Source organism: Passer montanus, unplaced genomic scaffold, assembly GCF_014805655.1.
Source record: "Passer montanus isolate IOZ18808 unplaced genomic scaffold, ASM1480565v1 scaffold50, whole genome shotgun sequence".
NCBI classification, from domain to species: domain Eukaryota; kingdom Metazoa; phylum Chordata; class Aves; order Passeriformes; family Passeridae; genus Passer; species Passer montanus.
The window spans coordinates 5,749,694-5,777,392 of NW_024369930.1; the positions used below are offsets into that span (position 1 = coordinate 5,749,694).

The window sequence follows — 27,699 nt, forward strand, 5'->3', positions numbered from 1 at the left end:
CTACCTGGTGGTTTAGGAGCTGTTTCTCTAATAAAATAATCCTAAATATTTAATCCAGTCTTTTTCAGGAATGGTGAACTCAGCAAAATATGTTTTTAACCATTGTCTGATAGAACATGTTGGAAAAAAATAGTATTTTTCTCTGAAAAATAAAAAATTAGGGAACATATATTCCTTTGGGAGGATTTGATAAATTGTGTGCCATCATATAATAATACAGTTATATTTCTTGCTAAGCATAGCAGCTGTCTGGAGGAACCAAATTAGGTAACTTGGCCATTTACTCAGCTCGTTCAGTGATCCTCATTCCTATTTTTCCTCATCATCCATAAAGCACCAGAAGGTGCAGCAAACCATTTCCACAATTCTCAAAACATCTCCCTCTCTGCTTTAGAACAGGGCACACACAAGGTCACTGCAAACAACGCTGTTGAGATTGAGGGAACAGCCTTTTTTCCCTTCTAAACATAAAGCTACACACACCACTTGAAAAATTAATGACTGACTGGGTGATTGTTGTCTCCTGAGGAGTTTGAAGTGAGGTCAGTGCTTATTCACCCTCAGGAGAGGGAGATGCTTTAATGGATGACACAGTGCCTCGGGCTGCAGCTTCAGGACACTCAGGCAGCCACATCCTGGGTGACCCAGACTTCACTTGCCTGCAGTTCCCTGTCTGGGATTTTATGTGCTAAAAATGTTCACAAAGCAAATGGATATATTCATGGCAGAAAGACTTTCGGGACCCTTACGTGCAATGATGTCTATTGGGCTCCCAAATCCCCCCCTCCAAACTGTTGGATGGTACAAAATTTTGAGGAAAGATCCCTATGGCTTTCCCTGCCCTGCCCTACATACCCATTGCTGGCCACTGCCAGAAAAAAGGTATGGACTGAGTAGACTTCTGGTCTGACCTTACATATGGAAGGTGAGAACTTTGTTTTCATATCTGTTCTGGGGGAATGCCTGTCTCCAGGCTCCTCTGGCCGCCCTGGAGCTGTTCCTTCACATGCCCCCAAACTCCCCTCAGCCCTGTACTTACTACAGTATTTATACCATCACTACTTACTACAGTATTTATACCATCACAGTGATGCCTCATCATGCTGCCCCAGCACAGAGCAGGAGCTCCCAGGGGTGTTGGCTCAGCACAACCTGCTTAGCTCACAAGCCAAGCCGAGGTCCCCCTCGCTCCCAACACTGTGTCACTTCTTTCTTGTGCAGCAGAGATCTCTGTTTTACTGACCTGCACAACACACAGAATTATTTCCTGGAGTTACAAAATATATGAGCTGATACAACAACCAGTTTCTACCAAGGCTGCTGGAAAAAAGGCTGTAACTTGCTGTAAGAGCCACCAGCTCTATCAGAAAACTGAAGGTTCCACATAAGGGAAGCATGACACGTAACCACTTAATAAAAACAACCCCAGCCCACCAGGGAACTAGCAGAATTTACAGGGATTGTGCTGGGAACACAAATCCAGCCCTCACGGTCAGCACAGAACTGTTAGCAAACACACAGAGCAGTTAATATTTTGAGGCTGTTCTAGCTTTATTTGTGTACCTTGATAGGTGACATTTCCAAGACACTATGAGACTCTGCAGATTTGGACCTATTATTAATAGTGAACATGCAGCTGAGCTGACATGACAGAGAAATAAAGAAGTGAAGTTCACATAGTCATTTATGCAGGGAAGGTTATTCCCCAAAGTTTTTTAGCAGCCTTCCAGTCCCCTCCAACCAGAGACAAATGCGTGGTGCTAACACTACACAAAACAGATCTGTAAACCTACCTCTGACTTGACTAAGGATGCTTTTTCCCAAGACTATTTTCTCCTTTTTTTCTGTTATTGTAGCTAAATGTGGGTGGGAGTTTCCTCCTGGGTGATGTTCCCAGCAGGTACTAACCTCCTGTGGGGTTTTGTTCTTCAGTGGCTCACTGGCCATCTGGCTCTCAGCCACAGGGAAACCCATATGGTCTCCTTCCTGATGGCACTCCAAAATCCTGCTGGGCAATCATCACTGTCCCTTCTCCCAGGCAACCTGTGAATGGCTGTGGGCAGGAAGAGAGCCAGAGCCAGGCCTGCAAGGGCGTAAATGAAGACATTTGAAACACTGAAGTAGGAACTGAACAACAGGTTTCATTAAAATCACATCTGGAGCTACTGGTGGCTCAGGTGGATGTGCTGACAGTGGTTGTAAAGGGAGCTGAAAGGGTGAATAGGTGCTCCTGAGACCCCTGCAGACCACTCAAGGGAGGGAAATCCCTGATGGCCACATATGGAAACAACCTGTGTGCTTGGAGCCCTGTTGCGAAAGGTACTGAGGCCAAACTCTCCTCCCCAGCATTGTGCTTGCCCTCACCATCAGAAGCACAGGGAAAGCCCAGCAATTCTTAAAGCTGCTGTAATCCAGAAGGAGACAAATGGAGGGGAAAATGCACTAAACAGTTGTTTCAGCAGCTGATTGTTTTTGGTTTCTTAGCAACTGTGGGAAAAGAAGCTGCCTAAGATCTGAGCTGTCTGGTCAAATCCAGCAGGCATCCCTCTGTGGAGGACCTCCTCCTCTCTGCTCTTCTGCACAGCTGGTGGGAAGCCTTCCCTAAACAGGGAGATAGCAAACAATTCACCAAAATAGATGAACAGGCTTGTCCCCTTGTCCATCTCTCCACTGAGGGACAAGGGAACAAGCTGGCCATCACAGTCCTCAGTATGGCTCCTCCAGAAGTGGAAAGGCTGTTTCAGATTAGACTGCTTTTCATTTTAAAGAGCATGGGAAAGATGAGGGAATTTTGCACTACCAGCTGCAGTCAATGATGCTCCCAAGGTGCACCCAAAAAAGGAACTGCAGGAGAGAAGTCAGGTTGTGCTGTGCCTCAGTGTCAGGGCCAGGCTGGAGGGGAGCAGAAGGACACTCCTGTGGCTCCAGCCATCAGCCACTCCAATGAGCCTGCAAATGAGCCTGATGTCTTGGTGCAGGGGGCCTCATCTCCTCTCCTGGCAGTGCAGGTGGGTCAGTTACAGCATCCTTCACAGGTCCTTTTGAGAGCACTGCTATTGAGTGCACGAAAAGCTGTTTATGGCTGTTTTCCCTGTGATCAGCAGTGTCAGTCTCTTGCAAGTCCTTTGAGCAAATCCAGAGAGAAAGGGCTGACTTCTGCCAAAGGGTTTCACATCTCCATGGGTGTTTGTTCTGGAGGTTTCAGCACTAGTGCAGGGTTTGTGTGGGTCTCTGTATTACAGCAGCCATTTCATTGTTTTGGTTTTCAGGGACAGAGTTTAAATCATTTAAATTCATGCCTGTTACTGACATTCTGGCCATACTCATTGCTAATAGCTTATTTCCCTCCATACTAGCACTAGCTCATTCATTCAGATATAAGTATGAGGATGTTGACCTGTAGTTAATCCTACACATCCCTGACTGTTAATTTAATGACTATTAAATATTAATGGGAGCAGAGAAGGGAAGTCAGATCACCTTTTCCACAGCTTAGTGCCCCTGTCACCAGGCTACAATGTCATCCTTGATCTTGCTTTTTATATTCCCTTTCTCCCCAGTTTCCTTTACAGGACAAAGAAAGACACATTTTAGAAAACGCTTTGTAGTCAAGCAGCTACTGCAAGGATTAGAGCTGCACCAGGATCTCCCATTTCTAGGCAGATGTTCAAATCACCATGCTGTTGGTTAAAAAAGGAGGTGTATTTTTTCCCTTGAATCTGGGAAAGGGCCTTACACCCTGGCTCAGAATATGCCAGGGAATATGCTAAAGGAGGGGAGAATGCACAGACAGCCATGACCTAGATGCTTCTCCTGGTGCTGTGCAAAAACTAATTCATTGTTCAAGGAGGGATGTGGAGGTGTCTGGTGGTTGCAGCCCTCCCCAGGGCAGGGAGCACCATGGATCTACCAGGCTGTTCCTGTGCACAGCCCTTTAAACAAAGTGCAGCCCAGTACTGAGGGTGCACCCCGAGGCCCTGGTGCAAACCCTCATCAGTGCCACGTGCCTTGTTGTGTTCCCAGCCTGGTGGTGGGAAAACTCTCCTGACTAGTCCGGAGTACAGAAGTGAATCCCCCCTTCTAGAGGAGAGAGTTGAACATCACTTCTCAACCCCAGATGGGTACTACCATGTCAAGCATCATCACTTTTGGTCATGCTTCAGCACAGAAAGCCATGTTCCTTATGTGACCATCCACAGAGTATTTCATTTAAAGCCTGTTATGTTTTCGGGCAGTAGGGACCAGGGATGGTGCTGTAGAGATCTTTTTTTCTCTACATCTTCCCATGCCTTTTTTCCTCATGGTCTTTTCTTTTGCATCAGGCAGTTGTGACTGCATCCTTAAAACAACCATGTCTAACTGCTGGAGGTATTTGTCTGTGCTTAAATCCATGTGTCTTCATATGATTATATTTTTCTGATTATAAAGCTAATGAGATAAAGCAGAAATCAATCAAAGTAGCTGGGCTTGAAGTGCATTAATACTTAATACTACATTTTACTATTGTAATTATGATTTATTTACTTTTTAAATTGCTATCTGGTTTGCTTATCTCTATGAGAGACACTTCTCAAGAGATCTTTCTGACTATAGTGTTTTATTTTTACAGAAAAATGCAGACATTTAGTGAGATGGAAATTACTTCCTTATTATTTAAAATTAATTCAGCCTGTCAAAATGAGCTCATTGCCATGCACAGTGTTTCCTTTTTAATTCAGTCTCAGCCTTTCTAGAAATTGAAATTCTGTGCTGAGACAACATACAGAGCAGACTTTTTATACATATTAAGCCCTACATATTAGGCAGATTAAGGCCACATATACATTTTAGAATAGGATACATAATCATAAAACAAATTTTGTGGCAGGGATAAAAGAATGTCAGTTTTCCATTGGTCTTGTAAACTGCTTTGCTAGCCAGGAATGAAGCTGCAAGAATGCCTGATGGGAATAAAAGGGACTCTCCTGCCTGCTCCTTTAGGACTCTAACTTTTGCTAAATCAGGACAAAAGTAGAGGAAATATTTGCATATAAATAATTAGGATGCCGGTGCTCCCTTCTTTTCTCTTCTTGGAATAAAAAAGAAGAGAATAGAAAGCAGAAAAGGACAGAGGAGATTGAAACCTGTGATGGGTATAGGAAAAGATAACCTTAATAAATGGGAGAAAATTGCCTGTCACCTGCAAAGGGAGCAATGGAAATAAGGGGGGAAGGGAGACAAGTTTCTGACAGTAGCATCCCACAGGAGTTTCTTCAGGATGAGGAATCGATTAGGAAAGGGAGAGAGAGAAGAGAAGGTAGCTTTAAAAGATCTTCATACTTCCCACTGTGTCCTCTGAGCCACTCTCAGTTCCCACTGCACTCCCTTCTCACAGAAGCTGAATGGGCTTGTGGCAGAGGTGCAGTCCTCTGGAAACAGCCCAGTGTGTGAGGAACCATCCCAGTGACTCACCTGCACTGGGCTGGTGTCCTGCTCACACCCCCTGGAAAGAGAACAGCAGGAAATGAAGAGTTTGGAATGGAGGGAAAGACCAGGTTTCAAGCCAGGACAAGGGAGCAATCAAGGAAAACTGTTGCTGGGGAAGGAGCCTGGAAAGATTGCCATTCCCATATGACCGTGGAAATAATTTTTGCATTCACTAACTGAATTTAAAAAGTAGTTAAATAATTTCATTCAGTGTCACTCCTATCTCCAAGAGGGATGATGTGGGGAGCAGCACACATGGCAGTGTTACCTCAGTCCTTGGGTAAGTCATGGAGTAAATAGTCCTGGAAATCATTCCCAAACACAAAGGACAAGAAGCTTATAAGACATAGTCAGCCTGGACTTACAAAGGGGAAATCACACCTGAGAAAACCCGAAAACTTTGTACAGCAGCACGACTGCCTCAGTGGTCACAGGGTGGCATTGTTCATCTTGACTTTAGCAGGGATTTTGAGTGCTTGCTATAACTTCACAAACAAGGTGATGAAGGGCTAAGTAACTAGACAGTGAGGTGAACTAAACACTGGCTGAAGTGCCAGGTTAAAGGGCTGTGGTCAGTGGCACAAAGTCCAGCTGGATGATACAGCAGATAAAAAACTGGGAGAAGTGTTGAAGCAGCAGAGGGTTATGCTGCTATCCAGAGGGACCTCAACAGATTGGAGAAATGGATGGAAATGTGAAGTTGGGATAACCCCAGTCCTGCACCTGGAGAGGAACAAGCCCACACACCTGAATACACTGGGGGGCACACAGCTGGAAAGCAGCTTGATAGGAAAGGAGCTGGGGTTCTAGAGACACCAGGTTGGCTGTGGGCTAATGATGTGCCCTTGTGCCAAACCCATTCAGGATCCTCCATCAGCACTGGTGACACCTGCAGTGCTGTGCCCAGTGTCGGGCTCCTCAGTGCAAGAGAGAAGTGGACACACTGGAGAGAGCCCAGTGAAGAGGCAACAGAATGCTGAAGGGACTGGAGCAACTCTGCTGTGAGAAAAGGAGTAAAGAGCTGGTGCTGCTCAGCCTGGAATGGAGCAGGCTCAATAGAGACCTTGTGAGTGTGTACAAACACCTGATGGGGCCCAGTAAAGAAGACAGAACCAGGTTTTACTTGGTGGAGCCTGGGCACTGCATAAGACACAACAGACACTAATTGGCATGCAGGAAATTACATTTAAACTTTGAAAAACCCACTTTTTTTACAGCAAGCACTGTCAAACACTGGAGCAGGCTGCCAGAGAGGTGCTAGAGTCTCCATCACTGGACCTGGCTGGCCATGACCCTGAGTGCCCTGCTCCAGCTGACCCTCTGAACAGGGGGCTGGAGCAGGCACCCCAGAGGTGCCTGCTGAGCTCTCCAGCTTTCTGAGTCTCTGACACCAAGACAAGAAAACTGCTGCCAACTGGCAGAGAGAAAATATGAGTTTTGGTTTAATGATTTGCAGCAAAAGATCAGCAATAAACAAGGGGCTGAGCTTGCCAAAGAGGTGCAGTGGTGAGCAAGGTGCAAACAGGTCCTCCCAGAGGATCAGCCCTGTGGCAGGGGAGAAGTGCAGCACAACCCACATAGGGATAAATCTCAGGATGAGGGAGGCATCTCCCACTCCCCACTATTGCTCCCTTGCTGATGCAAACAAAGCTCTGTAAAACAAAACCTATTGGCAGGAACAGCCAGCTTCAAACCCAAGTCTTGGCCCTTGGCAGTAGCACCAGTGCTTGCACATTGAACACAATTCTTGCAAAGAACAGCTGAGGGAGCTGGGGTTGTTTAGCTAGGAGAGGAGAAGGCTTGGGGGTGACCTCATCACACTCTACAACTGCCTGAGAGGAGCTAACAAGTGACAGGACAAGAGGAAATGTCCTGAAGTTGCACCAGAGGAGGTTTAGATTAGATACTAGGAAAAATTTCTCCATTGAATGAATGGTCAGGAATTGGAACAGGCTGCCCAGGGAAGTGATAGAAACACTGACTCTGAAAGTGCCCCTGTCAGAAACTCTCTGCAAGTGTTCAAAAGGTGTCTGGATGTGGCACTAAGGGACATGGTTTAGTGGTGAACGTGGTGATGATGGGTTAAAGGTTGAAATAAATGCTCTTAGACCTTTTCCAGCCTCAGCAATCCTATGATTCTGTTGTTCCTTATCCTGAATTTCAAAACCTCAACAACTGCAAATGTGCTTTAACTTGTGCTACTTCAATGGATGTTTCTGATGAAAAAGGCACCTGGAAATGCTTAATTGCCAAAACTGTAGGGATAAGAGACCATTAGAAGGAGTCAGAACTAGTTTTCTCCATGTTCAGAGCCTTCCTTGTGCCACCTGCTGTGGCATCCCCCAGCAGCACGTCTAAGGTGGGAAGTACACCTGGGCTCTTATTTCTCTCTCTCTCTGCATTTTGTTTCAAGTGTTTGCAATTAGCTAAGGATCCTGTCACCAAAATATTTTGGGGACAGCAAGGTGCTGGTTTTTGAAGATTCAACACAAGTCGTGAATCATCAGAAGCATTTTATAGATTAGGGTTCTGATGTTAGACGCACCAAAATATTTTGGGGACAGCAAGGTGTTGGTTTTTGCAGATTTAACACAAGTTACTGTGAATCATCAGAAGCATTTTATAGATTAGGGTTCTGATGTTAGACTGTATTTTAAAGTATTACATATGAACATTGCAAAACAGTATAGAAAAATGCCCCACTTTTTTCAGATAAACAAGAAGATTTTTTTTTAAGTCTGGCAACTTCAAAATACTGTCTAATGAAGGAACCTAAATCCAGGTTATTATTTTTTCCATTTTGTACATTTAATAATGGTTTCCACCATATTCCAATTTTACACTTTTTAAAATATTTCATATGAACATTGTAAAACAGTATAGAAAAATGCCCCACTTTTTTCAGACAAACTAGAAGATTTTTTTTTAATCTGGCAACTTCAAAATACTGTTCATTGAAGGAACCTAAATCCAGGTTATTATTTTTTTCCATTTTGTACATTTAATAATGGTTTCCACCATATTCCAATTTTACACTTTTTGAATTATATTGCAAGTATCAGTAAATAATTTTCTTAGTAATGTCACAAATTGTGAAGTTACCAGAACTGCTATGATTGAGCAGGTAACTCTAGATACTGCAGTCCCCTCTAGTGGGGAAAATCAGACTGTGCTGATTTTGCAGGACTTGCTGCATTAGCAGTGGCTGGATATGAAAGCTTTGCTTTCCCCCCATATATCCTGAGGACTCTGAGTCGATTTTTTTCTTTTTATGTTTTTGGTTTTTTTAATTTATTTATGGTACATTATTTTTGATCTTTGGGAATGAGTGACATGTGAGACTCAGGTTCAGTTCCTACTTGTGAATCTTCAGAGCAGGAATTCACTACATGCCCTGCAAATCCTCCTGCCAAAAGACAGCAAGTTTTGCTTCAAGTACCTTATTTCCACAAAACATTTGGGAAGTTGGTTTTTTTTTTGTTTGTTTTTTTTGTTTGGTTGGTTGGTTGGTTTTTTTTTATAAAAAGGAAACCAAGGGATTCATGAAGGACAGGTTCATCAGAGATCACCATCTCCTGGCTTAGCAGCTCATCTAAACCCATTTTAGAATCCTTCTCTACTGGCATTTTCTGATTCAGTGCTGTGCCCTTGTAACACCCCCCTGTTCTGTGAGCAAGAAGCAGTGATGTTTAAGTTTTAGGAAGCCATTACATCAATATAATAAAGAATACCCCCTCCTCAACAACCTTATCTGCCCATTTGTTACACTTCTGTTTCACTGCAGTTCAAGGGGAGAACTGTGTCTACCGCCCCACATCTCTTTTTTCTTTTTCTCTTACATAATTGTCATCGTGTTTTTAATTAAGTTAAATAGGATGTTGCACTGAGCTCCTCAGCAGCTTCCTGAATTTTGTGATCTATCCCATCAATTGAAATCAGAGCACTGTCTCTGCTGGTACCACGTGCATTGAGTGCAAGTCAGATATTTGCATGAACCAATTTATCTCTTAAAAATATTTCTTCTTGACTGAAGAATAAATTGCCTTTACCCTAATGCGCTAGGTAATGAATTGCATTTGAAATGTGTTTATTTTTAGCAAACAAATGCTAATGGCAGCTTGCAGTTAAAAATAGACAGTACAGTTGGCACAGAAATATGGGCTGGGGAATCGTTCTTCCCTGATCAGTGGAAATGCCCTCTGTGTAAGTCACCTGGGGAGAAAACATGATGTTCCTAAGTCATTTAGTCCCTCCACCTGGAGTGAGGGTGAACAGCAAGACACCACTGTCACCTGAGCCCTGCCTCAGGAGCTGCCCCGTAGCCCAGCATCCTCACAGGGCTGTGTCCCTCTGAGGGGGCCGAGGGTGTAGGTGCAGATGGCACACTGCTCCTTTCCTGCCTCCCTGCTGGATGCCACTGGGTGCAGAGTGGGGTTTTGTGTGCCTCTAGCTCTGCCTGGCTGCAGAAAGTGGGGGCATTTTGGCGGGGGGAGCACTGCAGGTCCCCAGCATCAGCAGGACCCCAGCACCAGCAGCTCCCACTCCACTCTCAGCAGCTGCTCCCCAGGCCAAGGGACTTTATCTTGGACAGGGTTTTCCTAATGTCTGTGAAATTTCCCTGGCTGCTCTCTAAGCCCATTACTTGTCACATTCCCATGATTTGTTCCCTTCATTTTCCAGCAGCTTTTTTTCATAGTTAAGAGTGTTATGTCCACTAAGTCTCCTTTCCTCTAGATTACACAGATCAATTGCCCGTGTTTTCTCTTACATTAATAATTCCAAGACTTCTGACACTCTTGCTGTTCCACTCTTGTATTCACGAGGCAGGTACATTTTTCCCTTACAGTCCAGTGCCAAAAAGCCAACCATGCAGCTGGGGCAGGTAGGTTCAGTGTCCTTGAAAGGTAGGGCAGCATCCCCCACTTCCTGCCAGATCTTACATAGAAATCTCTAGCCAAAAAAATATTGTCTTCATTTGGCAGAAAGCACCCAGTAGAACCAGACAAGAAAGCCCACACTGAGCTTTTGCTGGTTGAAAATTACATTAAAAGACTAAAAAGTATAAGCTTAACCATAAAAATGTCCAAATCCTGGAAAAATCTAGTAAATATTATTTATTTCATACATGAACAAGAGAAGGTTCTTCTCTTGGGGAAGAAAATCACAATGGGAAGTCCTTGACTGATCCTTGGTAATTCTCATTATAACATGATCTTAGGAATTGGATTGGTTCTACTGAGTCAAAAAAGAACCAGAAGGGTCCAAAAGGGTTTCCATGAGATGAAGATTTTAACATAAAACGTGGCTGGGAGTCTAGATAAAAAAACACAAGTTAAAGAAAAGTAGAACTGATTCCTTATTTATAGGCTTTAGTATTTCCTGGGACCAAACCCATTACTTCTTAATTCTAGACTACAACCTAAACTGGAATTATAACAATTAAAAGTCAGGAATCCAAAGTAAGGAAGATTTACCCACGGTGGCATGTGTTTCATTAGCAGGTAACATGAAGAATCAATATTTCATGACCTGTCACATATTTGAGTAATCTGTCATGTTTTATCCTTGGATGTTGAAGTTGTTTGACAGTTCTAAAGTAGAAGGAAGCAAAACAGAAAAGAAGGTTTTTTTGCTGGTGTCACACTGTCAGAAAAATTTAACAGGTAATAGTCTACAACAAGCAATTAAAACACATTGGTCTCTTATTACAGAACAAATTCTACTCTGTGGGGCCTGAGGGAAATGCATCTCATAAAATCTGCTATTTTTATGTAAGAAGCCAGTACAAACTATACTTTCCCCGCATGAAAAAAAAAAATCAAAAAGAAGCAGAAATGCTGCTACTTCGCAGTGCACAGATGAATACTGATTTGGAAACCTTACATAACAGAAAGATCCATCTGCAAAACCTCTGTTGGTTTTCTGCTGAGGTCCAGCTACTGATCAGTGCAACCACAGACCCACAGGGGAACACACCCATATGGAGGACACAGTGGATCTGCTGTCCAGATAAAGAGCACAGCAAAGGAAGGTGACTGCTTCAGAGGAAGACAAGGAAGGGATGAAGATGAAGTGCCTGTAGAATTACACAACTGCTCATGCTTTCTGTTTTCCAAGTTCCAGTTCTGAATCACGTGTTGTACTTCAATCTCAGCTTTAAAAAAAAAACAAAGATGCAAACAAAAACAAACAAAAATCACCCTTCTGTGCCTCATAATTGCAAAGAAAACCACTAGCTCTCAGGAAACAAGAAAGAAATCAGGCTTTTCACAACTCATCTTTATATGTCTTCCTGGTTTTTTAATGTTTATGGTTCATTAAATATTTCTGGAAAACAAGGACTTTATTCCCTGAGCAGCACTAACAGGATGGGTCTTCTGTCTCTTCCAATGTGGTGCAAAAAAAGGAGACATTTTCATTTTTATTTGTTTCTATAGGTAGTTAGTCTAAAAAGTACCCAAGATTTTGTTTATCAGAGCATTTTCTTTCATTTTCCACATCTCCCTAGAATAGCTCCTTTCATGTGTTAAAAAAAAAAGAAGCATCTGAGAAAATTTCAGTCTCAACAAATTGGTATTTTGCACTGAAAATTCCTTCAATACAAAGTTCCTATGGGTAACACCATAAAAGTCCAGGAGAGTGAAGAAATCTGAATTGTATCTTTTTCCCTGTCTCCAAGCAATTGATAATTGGCAACTTTGCTAGCAAAGAGGTCTTCATATCACCACAGAGAAGAAAGAGGATGGACACACGGTGATGTAAGGGCTGTAGGAATGACCACCAAGCTCCTCTCCAGGGTTCAGTGACCCATCACTTTGGGAAGACCATGAAACCAGCACATTTACCTGGCTACAGCCACAGCTGATGCTTTCCATAGTGCTGCCCACGTGGGGTGAGCCACCACGCATGGCAGGTGCTCAGTCCACGGTGCTGGGTGCTCAGCAGTGTGTCCCTGGTCTGTACAACAGAAGTTCAACTGCCTTACCAGGCCCATTGGAAGAAAAGGAGGTTTTTCTTTTTCCTTGAGTTTCCATTTATATTTAAACTTGCCCAGACTGGCTCAGCAGCTTGGCTCATCCTGGCTGCAGGGACTTTGCTGCCAGCAATGCTCAGCCCTGCGGCCCCTGAAAGCCAGGCAGCCTCTGCTCTCCCCCTGGGCTGGGCGGTCTGACAGGATGTGACCTCCAGAAAAGGACTCCAAATTAGGAGATGCTTCAGTGTCTGAGGCGATGAAATATTTAATCCCTGCTCTCTCTGGGACATGCATCATCACAGATTTACTTATCTGCAGCTCGGTGACAGCGGCGGCTGACAGGGACGATGACAGCTGACACACATTAGCCCAGCTGCACAGCACAAGCTATCACTCCTGAGCAGAGATCCATCATTGTTATTGCAGCACCCAGGAGGGGTCTCGGTGCCAAACACCAAACACAGGCAGCACCTGCACTGGGAAATCAACACTGCCAGGGGCTCTTGGAGGCCTGGGAACCTCGGCAGGACCCTCAGCCCCAGCAGCCCCAGCAGGGCCAGCAGCAATGGCACTGGTCCCTGAGCAGCCCAGCACCAAGGGTACACACTGGGTCTGTGCCCCCACTGCTGACCTGGCCAATGGATAAAAATGAAAGGGAAATATGGACAAATATTACTTGTTTAGGGTGTGGGAGGGAGGAAGCCTTTATTGGAGGTTTTCTAGAGCTGCAGATGTAGCTCTGCAGATGCAACTGAACCTGACTTGCTTTCCCTTTGTCTAAGCTGCCCCCCTTTTTACAGATGAGCTTCTTTCTGAGAAAACCTGTATCAGTGTGTTCTTTATGTAATATGTCATTCTGAATTATTGCTGTCTTTGAGAAACTAGTGACTGAGCTTTGAGAAATCCTGGTGAAACTGGGGTTTGGTTTGAGATGGTGGTCTGGAGATTTCCCCCCTTCCTGTTAGTGTTTGGTACTGGATTGGTTGCTGCTCAAGACTGCCCTGCTGTCTCTTGCTGCTACAATGGCATCCTTACATTGAAAGGTGCATTTCACCCAAGACTTGTCTTATGGTCATTGGTGGGAACAGCCAAACAACAGAGAAATTGTCCATGTCCACCTGTCACTCAGGGCTCCTGCAAACCAGCTTGCCTTTCTGCATGCTCTTCAGCTGGCAATTTCCTAACACAGCCTCTCCTTCCCTCTCTGGGATGGGTTGTTTTGGTTTTTTTTTCTCTGCACTGCTGATTGCAGTTTGCCTTCCATGCTGAAAGCTCTTCAGGGAAGGAATCTCTTCTTTTTCTTTCATGAGAGTACCCTTCACACCTCTAGAGCAACTCAAGAAAATGTTTAAGGGAATAATATAAATTAATAGCAATAATAAATCCTTACAAATTGTTCAAAGCCTGCACAAATTGGGTTTGGAGCAAGAAAAGGAAGGTGACAGAAAAAAAAAGTCTTCAGGACCATGAGCATTCAACATTGTCCTTGCTACATGTCAGACAGGTTTTCATGACAGATGGTATTCACCAAAAAGCTCACCCACTCCCTAGACCCTGGCTTTGCCCACTCCCAAATCCAGACTCTCTTCTAGCTGAGTATCATCTAACCCCACAGAGATTTTTTTCAGTAGTTTAACATGTAATTTCATACCTTGGAAACAATTGTGAGCTTAATGTACAGTTCCAAATACTTCCTATTTGCCTAGAGAGTATGCAGACAGTTAATTAACATTCCTGTGCTCGGTAAGCTAATCACTAAACTGCAGTTTTGAAACCTCAGACCAAAGCTGCTCCAGATCATTATCTTTCTGTTGCCCATAAACATGTAACTTGGCACCTGTATCTTTCTCAAAGGCAAACGGGATCAATATTTGCAGCTCATTAGCAGGTTTGGTTGAGACCCAACATCACAGCAGCCAACCAGCCAGAGAGGAGTGTGACAAGATGAAGGACACACAGCCTTGCCTTGATGAGCCCCTGCCCCAGAGGTGCTCTGGACAAAGTCCTGCAGCTGCAGGACCATTCCCCTCCATAGTGAGCCCCTGAAGCCAGAGCCCCACTGCCAGTTCCAGCCCAGTTCATTCATCAAATTTTCTCTTCCCTTCAGCACAAGCACATACAAAGAGAAAATTCGGAAAACTTTTGGAAATCCTTGGATGTGCCTTTGCTCTGCATGGACTTGTGCCATATTCCCAGGTCACACAGCTTTGGCACTGACCAAAGAACAGGGAAATTCATTTCACACACAAAAATTCTGCAGCATTTAAGGTTCGTCAGCAATGAATATTTTCTTATGTTTTCTGTGGCATTTAGACTTCTTGCAATATTTTAGTTATTATGTTAAAAATTTTTAAAATCAGCTCTTTTTTTAAGGAAATTTCATTCATAGAAATGTCATGTTGGAATGGCCAGAGAACTGTCAGAGCCCTCTTCATTTCTGTTAGGAGGAAACACTCACTGTATGAATTGTGAATTCATCTGGAGAAATCCAGTCTGTTGAAAAAAGAGCAGAGCTCCATTTCTGTCACACCACTAAAATAAGCCCCATCGTAGCAGCTTCCTCACACAGAGATGCTGGCTGGCACCTTCAAGGATCTGCTGCAATATTTTGGCTTTCTCCCAGCACCGAACTCCCACTCTCTCCGTGCTCACGGAAAAGCAGCTCCAGCCTGAGCACACACGAAGGCAGCGAGGGCTCTCCCAGGCTGGGGCTCGCTCTCAGCCCCAGCCCACGCCGGCCCTGGCTCTGCTCCTGCCCTGATGGCCCAGCCCAGACAGGGAGAGCTTTGTATCAATGGCAGCCAGGTTTGTTTTCCCAAACCAAAAAACCTGCCAACGTCAACATCCAGCATTGCCTAGCACAGGAAAACTCTTGGAAGATATAATGCTACTGAAGCTAGATATAAAATGTTACTAACAAAAATGAAAAAATACCAAAAGATTGTAAAATGTCAATCCAAACATTTTGTGGCCGAGATGCCCAGAACCCTGTCATGATACCTCTCTGACATGGCTGGATCCTCAGAGAAGCTCCCTGTAAACAAGTACATCAACATTTGTAACAGTTTTTAAATACAGACAATAAAGAGCTTTTGGGGCAGTCTGATCACGCAGCTTGAAGGCTGGAGAAACAAACAAAAATACCTACAGATCCTCTGGGTTCCAGGGGAGATACTGAAAAACAGCTACAGCAAACGGGCAGAATATAAAGAAAGTGAAACATTTTCTCATTAAAGAGTTAGAGAACAGGAAGAGTTTAGGAATCACCATTCAGAGACTCCTGTTTAGTGACAGCAATTTATTTGACCATCTGGGCAAAGAAAGACTGCAGCAAACCACATGGAGGAAATAAAAATAGATGAACAACAAGTGACTGATTTTGCTTGACTTGAGCCTACAACTCTACAGAGCAGGAAGCTACTTCATGTGAAAGACATTATTGATGAAGGCATTTCAGCCTCTTGCCAGTTCTTCCAACAACATACTAGATCTCCCATGCCAGCAAACCTGTCTTGAGACGTGACTCCCATGCCAAACTTGACAGAAACACCACCAAGTACAAAGGACAAATTGATGAGCCTTCTGGAAAGGGACCACCAGAGGAAGGAGCGTCTCTGGGATGTTCCACAGTAAAATAAAACTCTTTAGGAGAAAGAATAGGACGCTTTTTGCTGTGTTTGTTCATTGTGATAAAAATCTTCCTTTTCTTGACAGAAGCAAATATTGAAATGGAGGAAAAGGCAGCCCAGTGTTCAGCAGGATCTGATCACGACATCCCAGCGTGTTGGTTCCCACCTCAGGCAGACTCACAGCCTCCTCCTGTGGCCAGGGCACACTCGCTGTGTGCGACAGTGGCAGGGGGATGGTGATGATGGATGCTGATCGCCCTGGAGGTACAGCCATGAGCACCAAGCTGCCCAGATGAGGAACCCAAAAGGTGTTTGTAGTGAGGCATGGCAAGCAGAGCCATCACCCAAGGGAGCCCTGTTCCAGCAGCCCAGACTGGTGCCAGCAGATGATAGAGATGACAGCTACAACTTGATCCATCCTTGAATAGGTCTCTATTCCCTCTGTCTGTCACTCTTCTCCTGTCTTTCTCACCAAAAAATATGCATATGTTGTATTCTTAGCACTGCATTCAAACCAGAGGAAAGCCACCCAAGCCAGGGATTAGGAGGGGTGGATTAGGAAGGGAACTTGAACCTGCCCATATTCAGAGTTTTGCAGCCTGCCACTGCCACCTGGCTATATTTAGGAGTTGAATTCGGGTCTTTCAGAGATAAGAAAACTGTCAGGCTCTAAAGAGGTGCCTTCTTTAAGCTGTGCTAACCCCGTTTCACAAGATTTCAGTCAAAATTCACCTGCTCCTTCAGGCACGGTCTCATAGACAAGACAGCCAAGCTGCTTGCTGGATGTAGCTTGGCTCATGCCTTCCCATCAGGCTGGCAGGCTGCTTGCACCCCTGCCCAGTCAGTCCTCAAGCTCTTTAACTGATCTTACTGAGCCTTCCTGACCGGGGGCTAGAGTATCAGACCCAGCTTCTGCAAAGCCATTTGATCACCAGGAAGGCAGTCCTGGTGCACTATGGCACACCCCAAAAGAACTAAAAATACCCATCCTCAAGCTGTGCTCAGACAAGGTCTCTGATAGCTTGTTACAAACAAGCCTAATCTTGCAGGCTTTGTCACAAAACTGCTATTGATATTTCATGCTGAAGATCTTCCATGCATAGGCAGCAACTTCCCTCTTCTTCCATGCATGCAGTTAATGACTCTGCACAGGGCAATTGTAACTCCAGGATTCACACACCTCACTTTGTCCATCTCAGATTTAGGCCTCCCATCTCATCCAGGTCTACAGACCCACAGAAGCCAACAGCACTCATCCATCCTGGAAACCATCCTAAGAATAAATTAGTCACCCCAGGAGGGCCCTGTCCTGCTCCAAGGACTTCCTAGAGCCTCACATCTGATGTCTGACTGTGAGAGAGCAGATGTTATGTGAGATGCATCTCCAGGCCTAACCTCTATCTGATCTCCCCTCCCAAAACATCTTCTCAACTTTCTCAAAATTTCCATCTGGAAGAAAACAGGAATTTAAAGAAGAACCACAAATGGTTAGGCTGCCCTGACCCACTCAGGTTCCAAATACATGTCTCCTTTCATACCTTGGCACAAGGTGGTGACACTTCATTGCTCAATGCCTTTTTTGTGGTCAATTTTTCTTGACAACCACATATAGTCCTGGGGACTTTTGCTTATTGTCATAATAGCTTCAAGAAACATTCTGTCTGGAGAAATCAGCAATGCAGAAAATAAGGTATCCCTGCCATGCCACTCTTTCCTGTGTGGGTAGTGAGGCTGCCAAAAGATGCCCTGTCCCTGGATATGTTCAAGGCCAGGTTGGATGGGCTTTGAGCAGTCTGGTCAAGGGGAAGGCATCCCTGCCCATGGCAGGGGAATTGGAATGAGGTGACATTTCAGGTCACTTCCAACCCAAACCATTCAATGATTCCATGATTCTCCCCCCACAGCATGCTGTCTGCAACCAAACAGCCTCTGAGTTGACATCCATCTCCTCCTGTCATGTTCCAGTCATCACAGAAAAAGGGGGGAAAATACAATGTAAGATTAAATTGTGTTTTAAAACTACAAGAATTGGCTAGAGTCTGTCAGGTAGGGTAGGACAGTTGCTGAGTGCATTAAGTATTCAAGGAGTGCAGCTTTAGGTCTGACAGTGTGCTGGGTTTTTTCTTGTGAATGACAGCCTGTAAGTTGACGGCAAAGCTTTGTCCAGCTGTGTGTTGTACACAGATGCTGAAAACCTAGCAAAATTGATCTGACTGGATCCTTCAACATTTTTCTATTTCTTCTCAGCAAACGATGTCTAATAAAACAGCATTCTGTCTGTTCAGCCCGTCATCGCCCCCGTGGCCCTGAAACCATCTGTCATGGATGGAGGCAACTGCACTTGTGAGAGACAAGCAACATACAAGAGACAAGCAACAATGTGCTTTATTGATATAAAACAGTGATTTAACAAAGTTCAGTGGTAAATGTGACTGTGGTTTAACAAGATTCAATGGCAAGATTGTTTATTTACTGCATAGAGGACAAGGTCAGACAAAACTACCTCAGGGCTCAACCCCTGTCGTTGAGCCATGAGGTTCAGAAAGAATTCCCTTGCGCTCTAAAACCCTTCTCAAAGAGAAGTGTAGGTGTGGCTGGATCCAGTCCTAGCCCCAGACGTGTTCAGTGGTTTATGTCTGAGGGATTATATTTGCACAATCAATCCTTTATATCGCTTAGCTAAGATTTCAAAGTGCAGTGTGCTTTTAACCACATACCACGGTTCTGTTGCAGTGAGGAATCTCTCAGCTTCAAGGAGTAACCTTGAGAGGTGACCCTCCTCAAGGGGACATCCTGGCATGCAGCCCACCACTCCAGACAACCACCCCACCCCAAAGTCCAGAGAAAGCTGGGTGCAGCCATCAGAGCCCTAGATAGGCTCAAGCAGTGGAGGGGACCACACCACCACAGCATCCTGTCACATGCTGGAAATGTGCTTGTGCAGCCATGAACTGAGCCTTCTAAGAGCAGAACCACCAGAGCCACACATTTAGAAAATTCCTGAATACTCCTGAAACTGTTTCCTACTGTCCTAGAAACACTTCCCACAAGCCATGCCCAGGAATTCAGCTGCTGCCACTAACAGGGTGAGCAAGATACCACCCAGCAGATTGAATAAATCCCACTGTTCCATTCAGCTCTGGTTTCACAGGGCTTGCATACTGAATCGGGAAAAATCTTGCCATTTTTTATGTGATTCAATTCTATTTTATTGCAAGGAAGTGATGCAGCAGAAGAGCAAGCTCACACACCTTCTGCTCAGATGAGCTTTTCCTCTAATGCCATATGGACAAAACTGTCACACAATTTCAATTCCAAAATTTTGTAAAAGTTTTAGTAACTCCTCAAGGTTTACAGTGCATTCTCTTTAACCCCTGGCCTTTCAGGTAATCTTTGGTAGCTGTGAGTGATGGCAGAGCAGACAATTGCCAGATCCTGCCTGCTTGTTTGCCAGGAAGAGGAGAAAACACCTTGGGCAGCTCCGGTGTGGACAGGCCATTTATCACATTTTGTTGAGAAGGTGCTGAACAGTGAAACACTGAAAGAGAGCTGCTAGCAAAACAGTTGGGGAATTTCTGTCTATTCTTCTTTCCATATCCACAGGGCAGCCTTGTACCCTCCTTACTGTGTCTCAGCTGCAGTGCAGGTGTAGGCAGCAGTGCACAATTTATTCTCCTCCTGGCCATGTAGCTGTTTCCAGTATGATCTGTGGACAGCTTCTCCAAAACATGGGCTAGAGTTTCAGCTTGGATCATCAGGAATCTTGGAGAGGACCTGAGTTGGTGCCTGGCTGTTTACTGAGAGCACAATTTGCCCCAGGGTCACTCTCCAGGTGATGGATAAGCATTTCCCTATGAGGCCAGGGCAAAGGATGCTCAGTGCATCAAGAGGGAAAAGGCACCCACAGCAGGTAGGGAAATTGGAATATACATAAATCCTCACTCTCATAACATGAAAAATAAAATAATTCTCTCAGGCCACTCAAATTTGGTTTGTTATGTGTTCTAAAGAGACTATCTTCAAGGAAATAAGAGATAATGGGTCATTGGTTGCTCTGTGCAGCTGGGCATCTATCTGCCTTTCATGCCTTTTAATTATATATACCTGGATATTGTCCAGGCCATGAATACATGCTCCTGTTTCAATTTTGGCAGCAGCAGCTACAAGTGGAGTTTTAACACACTGAGCATTTCACCAACCCTGATGTAAGCAACAAAACCATCTACCTGTGATTATAAGGAGCTGACCCAGATCAATGTGTCCAAGAAGGGCAACAAAGCTGGTGAGGAGCCCAGAGCCCAAGTCCTTTGAGGAGCAGATAAGGGAGCTGGGAATGTTTAGCCTGGGGAAAAGGGGACTCAGTGGAGACCTTATCATGCTACAACTCCCAGAAAGGAGGTTGTAGCCAGGTGGGGGTCAGTCTCTTCTCCCAAGTAACAAGTGACAGGATAGGATAGGAGGAAATGGCCTTGAGTAGCACCAGGAGAGGTTTAGATTGGCTATTAGGAAAAACTTCTTCACCAAGGAGTTGTCAGACACTGGAACACACTGACCAGGGAAGTCTTGTATTCACTGTCCCTGGAGGTGTCCAAAAGGTGTGTGGATGTGGCACTTGCAGTCATGGCTTAGGAGTGAACATGGAAGTGCTGTGTTAATGGTTGGAACTGATGGTCTTAGGGGTCTTTTCCAACCTTAATGATTCTGTGGTTCTATAAGCAGAAAGGTGAGAACTCCAACACCTCATTAAAACTGAACTTGTCCAACTTTTTTTGGCCTACAGCCCAGACAGCAGTGTTATCCAAGGTGCCTCAGCATGTCTATTTTCAATTGCAGAGCTTCAGAATCAATGTTTCTCTCATCCTTCATCGCCTCCCATACACTACCCACAGTGCCAGCATTTAGCAGAGATGATGTTTAGGCTGGAGGAATCCTGTGGAGGTCCTGGGAGGAAATTTCTCATACTTCATTAACCCATGGCTTTCTGCCAGCTGATGTGGTTTTGTAACTGTACCAATTTTGGTGTCACCACAAATGCCAGCTGCTCCTTAGCAAAGCAGTTGTGTGTGTTTGGAGTCAGCAATAAAAGATTAATACTTGGAAAGGTGTTTTTTTCTAGATGCCAGTCAAATACATGGCAAAGATAATTTCAGTATGGCTGCTGACAATTAGTGGTGTAAAGTCTTAAGGTTGTCTGAGACAACATATACCCAAACCTAGAAGGTCTGCCTTTCTCTCTATATTTACTGTTCATTTTACTGACTTTACAGTAACAGCATGGAAGGGACCATCTGAAATTCAGCTCGTCTTTTACACCTTGTCAGGGAGCAACCTGGAAATCTCCCTGCGATTCATCTTTACCACAAACAAACCTCAGTGTCCTCTTTCTGAAATGTACATAAACACTAAAATGCCGTAAATCCCTCCAGGCTGACTATACCCCAGCTCTGCAGTCAGCAGAAGTGATTGCCCTAATTGAGTGAGTCAATTATAAGCAGTAACCCCCTTGTGGTGAGGTCAGCCTAACAGGCAGCCTTTAAAGACTTTAAATAGGGAACTTAAGAGCAGAGCACCTGGGTGGCTGGGTAATACAGCTTCCATGAAGACTGCTTTCATTAACTGATTTCTTGGCAAGAGCACTGTGAGTAGCTCTAAGAAAACAAACTTCAAAAGCCTCTGGTGTGATACAAAACAGACTGAGAGATGTTGCATGTGAATAACTTACTTATGTCTTGTCAGCTAGGCACCTATGGCATTTGTTAAATTTCATTTCCATCTGTACAACACCTGTGTGCAAAATTTGTCCAAAGAATTAATAAAGGTCTTAATATGTTACTGCTGAAACACTGAGTGCTACTGGAAATCCAATAAGCAATGTCAGGGGTTTGAATAACACACGTACATGAAATTATGATTAAAAATAATTGAAAGAAATGGCTCATTCAGTTCTATTAAGCTTTGATTGTTCCTAGGAGTATCAGGGCATGTGCTCCTTACCATGCAATCTGTCTTTCTCCAGATTTCAGTTGCACCAAATAGGGATTGTTTAAGAGGCTCACAAACCCCCTTATCTCACTTAGAAAATAAACAGATTAGAGGCTCAGGAACTTTTTCATTCACTTTATTTGGTAGTGCTGTTTACCTATATTACTAATTACCACACAAATAACATTAGTAACCACATTTATAAAATACACCAAAGTTCCAGACTCAGACCATTTTTAATAGATTTTATTTATCACAAGTATCTTCATTTCTCATCCACACTTTATCTTTCGTTTTTTCTACATGTTTCAAAGACTAAAAGGAAGCTCATGGAGGTATGCATGGCAAGGGTGTTTTTACAATTGGAAACTACCATCCCATTATATATTCACATCGTAAAAATGTTTTTACCCCAGTGAACATTATATTTCATATTAATTTTTTACCATAAACAAAACTGACTCATTTTTTCTTTTTCAGTTCCCTCCCTAGTTCATGTTATGCTTCTGATACTTATTTGCTACTTTCTAGTCTCAGCAACATCAATTAAAAGTGTCTTGTAAAATAAATCTGGACTATAGATACATGCTGGACAAGTCTGGAATTTTCCTCCAAAATGAACTTTGCTTGAAAAATGTCAGTTTGTTGGAAGTTGATGGGGAAGCAGGCATCCAAGGTCCATGCCAGGAGGGTTTGCCACCCCCAGGCTCACTGGTTCTTGGTACCATCACCCCAGGCTTTAAGGTCTGGGTATCCTGCCCTGGGGCACCACACTCTCTGGGTCTGTGGGTGAATTGCTGCAGGCCAAGGTGACCACAAGAGTCAAGGGTGTAGGGAATTTGAGGGAATAGAAGAAGTGTAATATGGGGGGAGGAAAGGAAATATTTCAGTCTTCTTACAGTAATATTTTTAAGTGTTTCTAGTCCTGAAATTCTTTGTTTGTTTTCATTTCACAATGAAATTCATTCTTTTTCTTTTGTTGTGACAAAATACGCGATTTACCCCTAGTTCTGCATCCAGCAGTCTCTTGCAGAGGCCCCTGTGTTACGATACAGGAACTGGTGTTGTGATGACATTGGCCATCCTCTCCCCCAGGACGAGGCTTTGTGAGACCCCCTGAGCAGTGACCCTTTCACGGGAGGCAGTGGAGAGGCTGCCTGACAAAGGACTTCATGGTGTGGTCTCGGGGGTCTGAGACACTCTAACTAATGGTGAACTGGCAGAGTCCATTTGGTGCAAGAACCTTCTGCTCCCTGCCGAATGCTGGGGCAGCCAGGTTTCCACCTTTGCCTGTGTGTGGGTATTGCAAAAAGATCTCACTGAGCCCCAGCTCCAGAGGTGCCCCCTGAAGCACCAGCTCAGGGGCTGTCACCTGCAGCGAGGAGGGGGAGCCTTTGTCACCCTGCTCCCAGGCCCAGCGCCCCTGTCCCCTCGTCCTGTACCCAGCTCCGCTCAGGTACATGGAACCTGGGCAGTGAGGATTAGTTTCGAAGGGAGAATTTGATTTGAAAACACCCCCACACCTCTGTCCTCACTTGAAATTTAACACAAGGTATTATCTTATCATGTTTGCAAGTGTGGGTTGTGTCCTCGAGGGAAAGGAGCTTTTGATACGGAACAGAAACGTCACGATTTTGACTCAGTCCATGGTATTAATCTAGTAAATGTCATTCTTGCCCCATATGCATTGTATCTTTATTTTCATATTGCTCAAACTTTAAATGAAATAATTTTATTATTTTGACTTCTTGTGTCAATTAGCTGGTGAAAAATTATTTTTGAGAATTTCAGATTACAAATCCTACCTACAGATTAAATTCTTCACTTTTTGTGACAAATGGAAATATATATAATGAAGTGCATTAGAATATTGGTCAGAGGCTTGCTCAAAGCTAAAAACAGAGTGAACATTTTTGTGTTTGCTGGCAGTAAACCAACTTCTCTCTTTTCTCTGTTTTGCACAGTCCTACTAAGCCAATCCTCACTAGAATGAGCACAAAACAAATGAATAACAGCTTTTGTACATCAACATTAAAATGGGAAGAAGCTTGGGAAAGGGCCTCCAACAGAGAAGAATGCTAACAAGTGCAAAAATGCTTGATGGATAAGCACCACCTTCTAAACATAGATCAGCCAGACATGGAAGTGATTTCAGAAGAGAAATGCAATCATGGATTACACACCAGCTCATTAGAAACTGTTGCTGAATACAGCATCCAGAAGACATGCATGAAAAGTCACATTTGGGGAATAAATTAAAAGGGGTGTAGTTGTTGCTAGATAAACATATGTAATATATATGCATTGAAGAGGTTTGTAAATGTCATTTTTTTTATTCGGACGGAAAGCAAAAAGCTTTAAAACCTTTCACAGTAGAGAGGCAGTTAACTTCAGACTATTCCTATCCCAGTAGCCAAGAAGCTGTTAGGACATCTCTCTTAAATTAGCATTTATAGACTCTGAATGTTTCCATCACCTAGTGGAAAAAGCATAACTTTTACTGCTACATTGCTGCACTTCATTTACTTCACTGTATAATAAGTTTACTAAAACTGTAAAGCTTCTCAATTTTTACTGCATACGTGTTCCAATTAATATGTCTGTAACAAACTTAAGACTCAAAAATTATTTCTGACCTATATTCTAGTTCTATGAAGCATATATACTATAAGGTATGTCTGACTGAATATCATAATGCTATAATTTCCCAAGATGCATAGAATTGTTTGTATTTGAAGTGACAAGATAAAAGCCCTTGATTCCTTTTTTAATAGGAGAAAGTAATTTACCCCTTAAATGTAACCCACTGCTGCTCGCTTCAAGGGTGTTTCTCTTCCCTGTTCTGCCATACAGCTGTGGAGTGACACTCTCTGGCCCATGCAAATGCCAATCAGACAGGGTGATCTGAGAGACCTTCTGGCCTTAAGTTTATACTCAATACAAACTCAGTAAACCCCAGAGTTTAAACTCAACACAAAAATTAACAGACTATCGAGCAAATACATGTTGCAAGTAGCCATGTAAGGGCTGGATGCAAATAGCCCTGGGGCACTGGCAGGGAAGTCATTCCCTCCCCAGGTCCCAGAGGGTGCACTCAGTGCCAGAAGCCACTGAGAAGTGAATCAGGAGAAGGCACAGAAGGAGCTCCTAGTGAAAGGCCAGGATGCAAAGCAGCAGGCACAGAGCAGCAGAGGGAGGCAGGGACTCCCCCTCTGCTCCTCTCTAACCCTCCCGCCAAGGCACACGGCTCAGGACTGGCCATGAGCACCTCGCTCCCTACATGCCTCCAGGTTCTCCTGTGTATCACAGACTAATCCAGTGCAAAATGAGCACTCCAGTGCTGATTCCTTCAGGGGTTTTAAAGCCTGTTCCTTCATTCTTTGGCTTTCAGGGGAAATGGCTAAAATAATAATTAATTGCTAGTGTTGATCCCATGTAATGCAAAATGCTGAAGACATGAGGAAAACATGAGTTAAAACTGCTTTTTAACTCCTGACTGCACAACACAAATTATTCCAGAATTTAGTGCATGAATCTCAAAGAATTTATTTTCCTTTTGAAAGAAAAATTATCTTTAAGCAAACTGCCAGAAAACAAATACAGGGAATCGGATAACTTTTCTATCTAACTACCAAGGTACCAATGTGGCACTGACTTTACTTGGATGTCAGACAAGATGAAGCTGGGCAGCATTTAAAAAAATAACTTTTTTAATCTGAAACTGTGCTTGTAACTGGATGTAGAAAATTCTTCTGACTTCTAAAGGACCAGCACTAGCTGGTCAAAAACCCCACCCAAATCAGTCAACAACCATAAACATCTTCCCAGTACCTGCTATTGACCTGAAGGGGATGGAAGGTAAAAACCAAGTAGTTCACACATGAGGGAGCATAAACTCATTTAAGGGCCCACTTCAGACAGGTTTTTCAATCTCTGGTTAGTCCAACCAGTGTCAGCAGGAACATGCACATCCTCAGGGGCCAGATGCATTCAGGAGTCCCTGTTAAGTGGTGTCTCAGTGAAGCCCATCCTCACTCTCTGCTCTTGTTGGCTCACAACCACAACCACACCTCAAAGCCTGTGAAAGGGTTTGTTATCTGGATGTGCTCTCATATAACCATCTTCATTTGCTCCTTGAGTTCACCTCTATCCCACATTATTGCAGTCATGGCACTTTTGCTGTGACAGAAATCACCAAAACAGGGTTTCTCTGTATTACATTATTTTGTTTAGCATCATGATGATGTTGTAATGTAAAACCCCTTTCTAAATACACACAAACATTGCAAAAGTGCCATCACAAGGCATCACAACCCTGCCAGGGCAGCTCAGTGAATATGTACAATTTGTACACAGTCAAAAGGGAGAGACATACCAGGATGTACATCATTAAATGTTGACTCAGTAAGAATAGTATGTCTTATCTTTTTAAATGTTACCACCTTCCCATCCCACTCCATTGTAACTCGTCAATTGTAATTTCTTTTTAAGTCAAAAAACTGTAAAGAAAACTGTTGAAATACCTGATTTTCTGTAAAAGTAATAATAACAATAATTTTTGTTACTTCAAAGTATGCTTGGTATTAAAGTACCTAATAAAGTTCAACAAAGACTTTTGTAGCATACTAAAATAAAGTGTGATAGTGCTTTTCTCCAGCTTATCTGTGATAAGAGCAGCTGTTGTTGGGATGACTGCTCTCCTAAACACAAGCCTGGACACTTCCTTCACATCTGTACCTACAGAGGTCCCTCACATATGTCAAGTCCAGGCAGAATTGGATCCCTTAATGAGTGCAGGGATTTGTACTCATGGGTCAAATTCCTAGGAGAACCTTGTTGGTAAGTCATCTCCACCCTCTGGTACCTGACTACATATCCATATATGGGCCACAATATAAAGTTCCTAATTACTCTGTTTGGTATAAAATTTGGTTTATAGTAAGACAAAGAAGAGTAAATTATTTATAAGTTAAGTATAGTTAAATAGAGAACTGCCAGGATTGTAGCATGCTGCTCATGTTAATAGGCAATGCATTTCAGTTATTTATAAATAGATTGGAAACCCCAAACAAGTGACTTGGATGACACAGTAAAGCTCAGAAGTTGACCACCCCCTAATTTCACCATATGAAGGTACACTGAAGCCATCAGGGGCTGTCACATCCTTCCAGTTTGCACCAACAGGAGGTAAGTACTTCCTTGTCAAAGAGATGCTGGATTTGCCTCCATGCTGCTGATGCAGCAGTATTTGCATTTGCAGATGATCAGAAATTATTGTGACTGGGGTCTAATTATGCCCAAACTGCCAGGCTCTGACACATTTTGATCAGAGTAACAGATCAGCCTCCCTCACACTATTAATCTTTACCTGTTCTAGGGAGAAAAATGTAATGCTGGGCCCAGCAGCTTTCTGTTTGTTTTCACTGCTGGTCTGATATCCTTCAAACATTTAAAAATTTTAGCAGTTTCATCTGATTCTCTGAAGATTTGAAATGGAATAAGACCTAGACAGTTTAAAGTAAATAAAAATCCCACCCCAGATTTGTCCTAACTAGTTTACACATTGAAAAGACAGCCATACACTGAAATAGGTTCTGAGGTAGTGCTAGAAAGCAACACTCCTTTTCCCCGTGTTCTAAAGATTTACAC

General features: G+C 43.6%; 1 protein-coding gene across 3 annotated transcripts in view; it reads left to right on the forward strand.

Annotated features, from left to right (window-relative positions):
- Positions 1-26,681, forward strand: part of LHFPL3 (LHFPL tetraspan subfamily member 3) — a 235,926-nt gene extending 209,245 nt beyond the window's left edge. For 2 of the 3 annotated variants that reach the window (XM_039723789.1, XM_039723788.1), the window contains one exon: positions 24,015-26,681. Coding sequence is in view for 1 of the 3 variants with exons in the window: in XM_039723788.1 (XP_039579722.1) it covers positions 24,015-24,043 (29 nt within the window). In the remaining 2 variants the exon portion in view is untranslated. The remainder of the gene's footprint in view (positions 1-24,014) is intronic. The other variant, XM_039723790.1, reaches the window with a different exon arrangement.
- Positions 26,682-27,699: the final 1,018 nt, after the last annotated feature.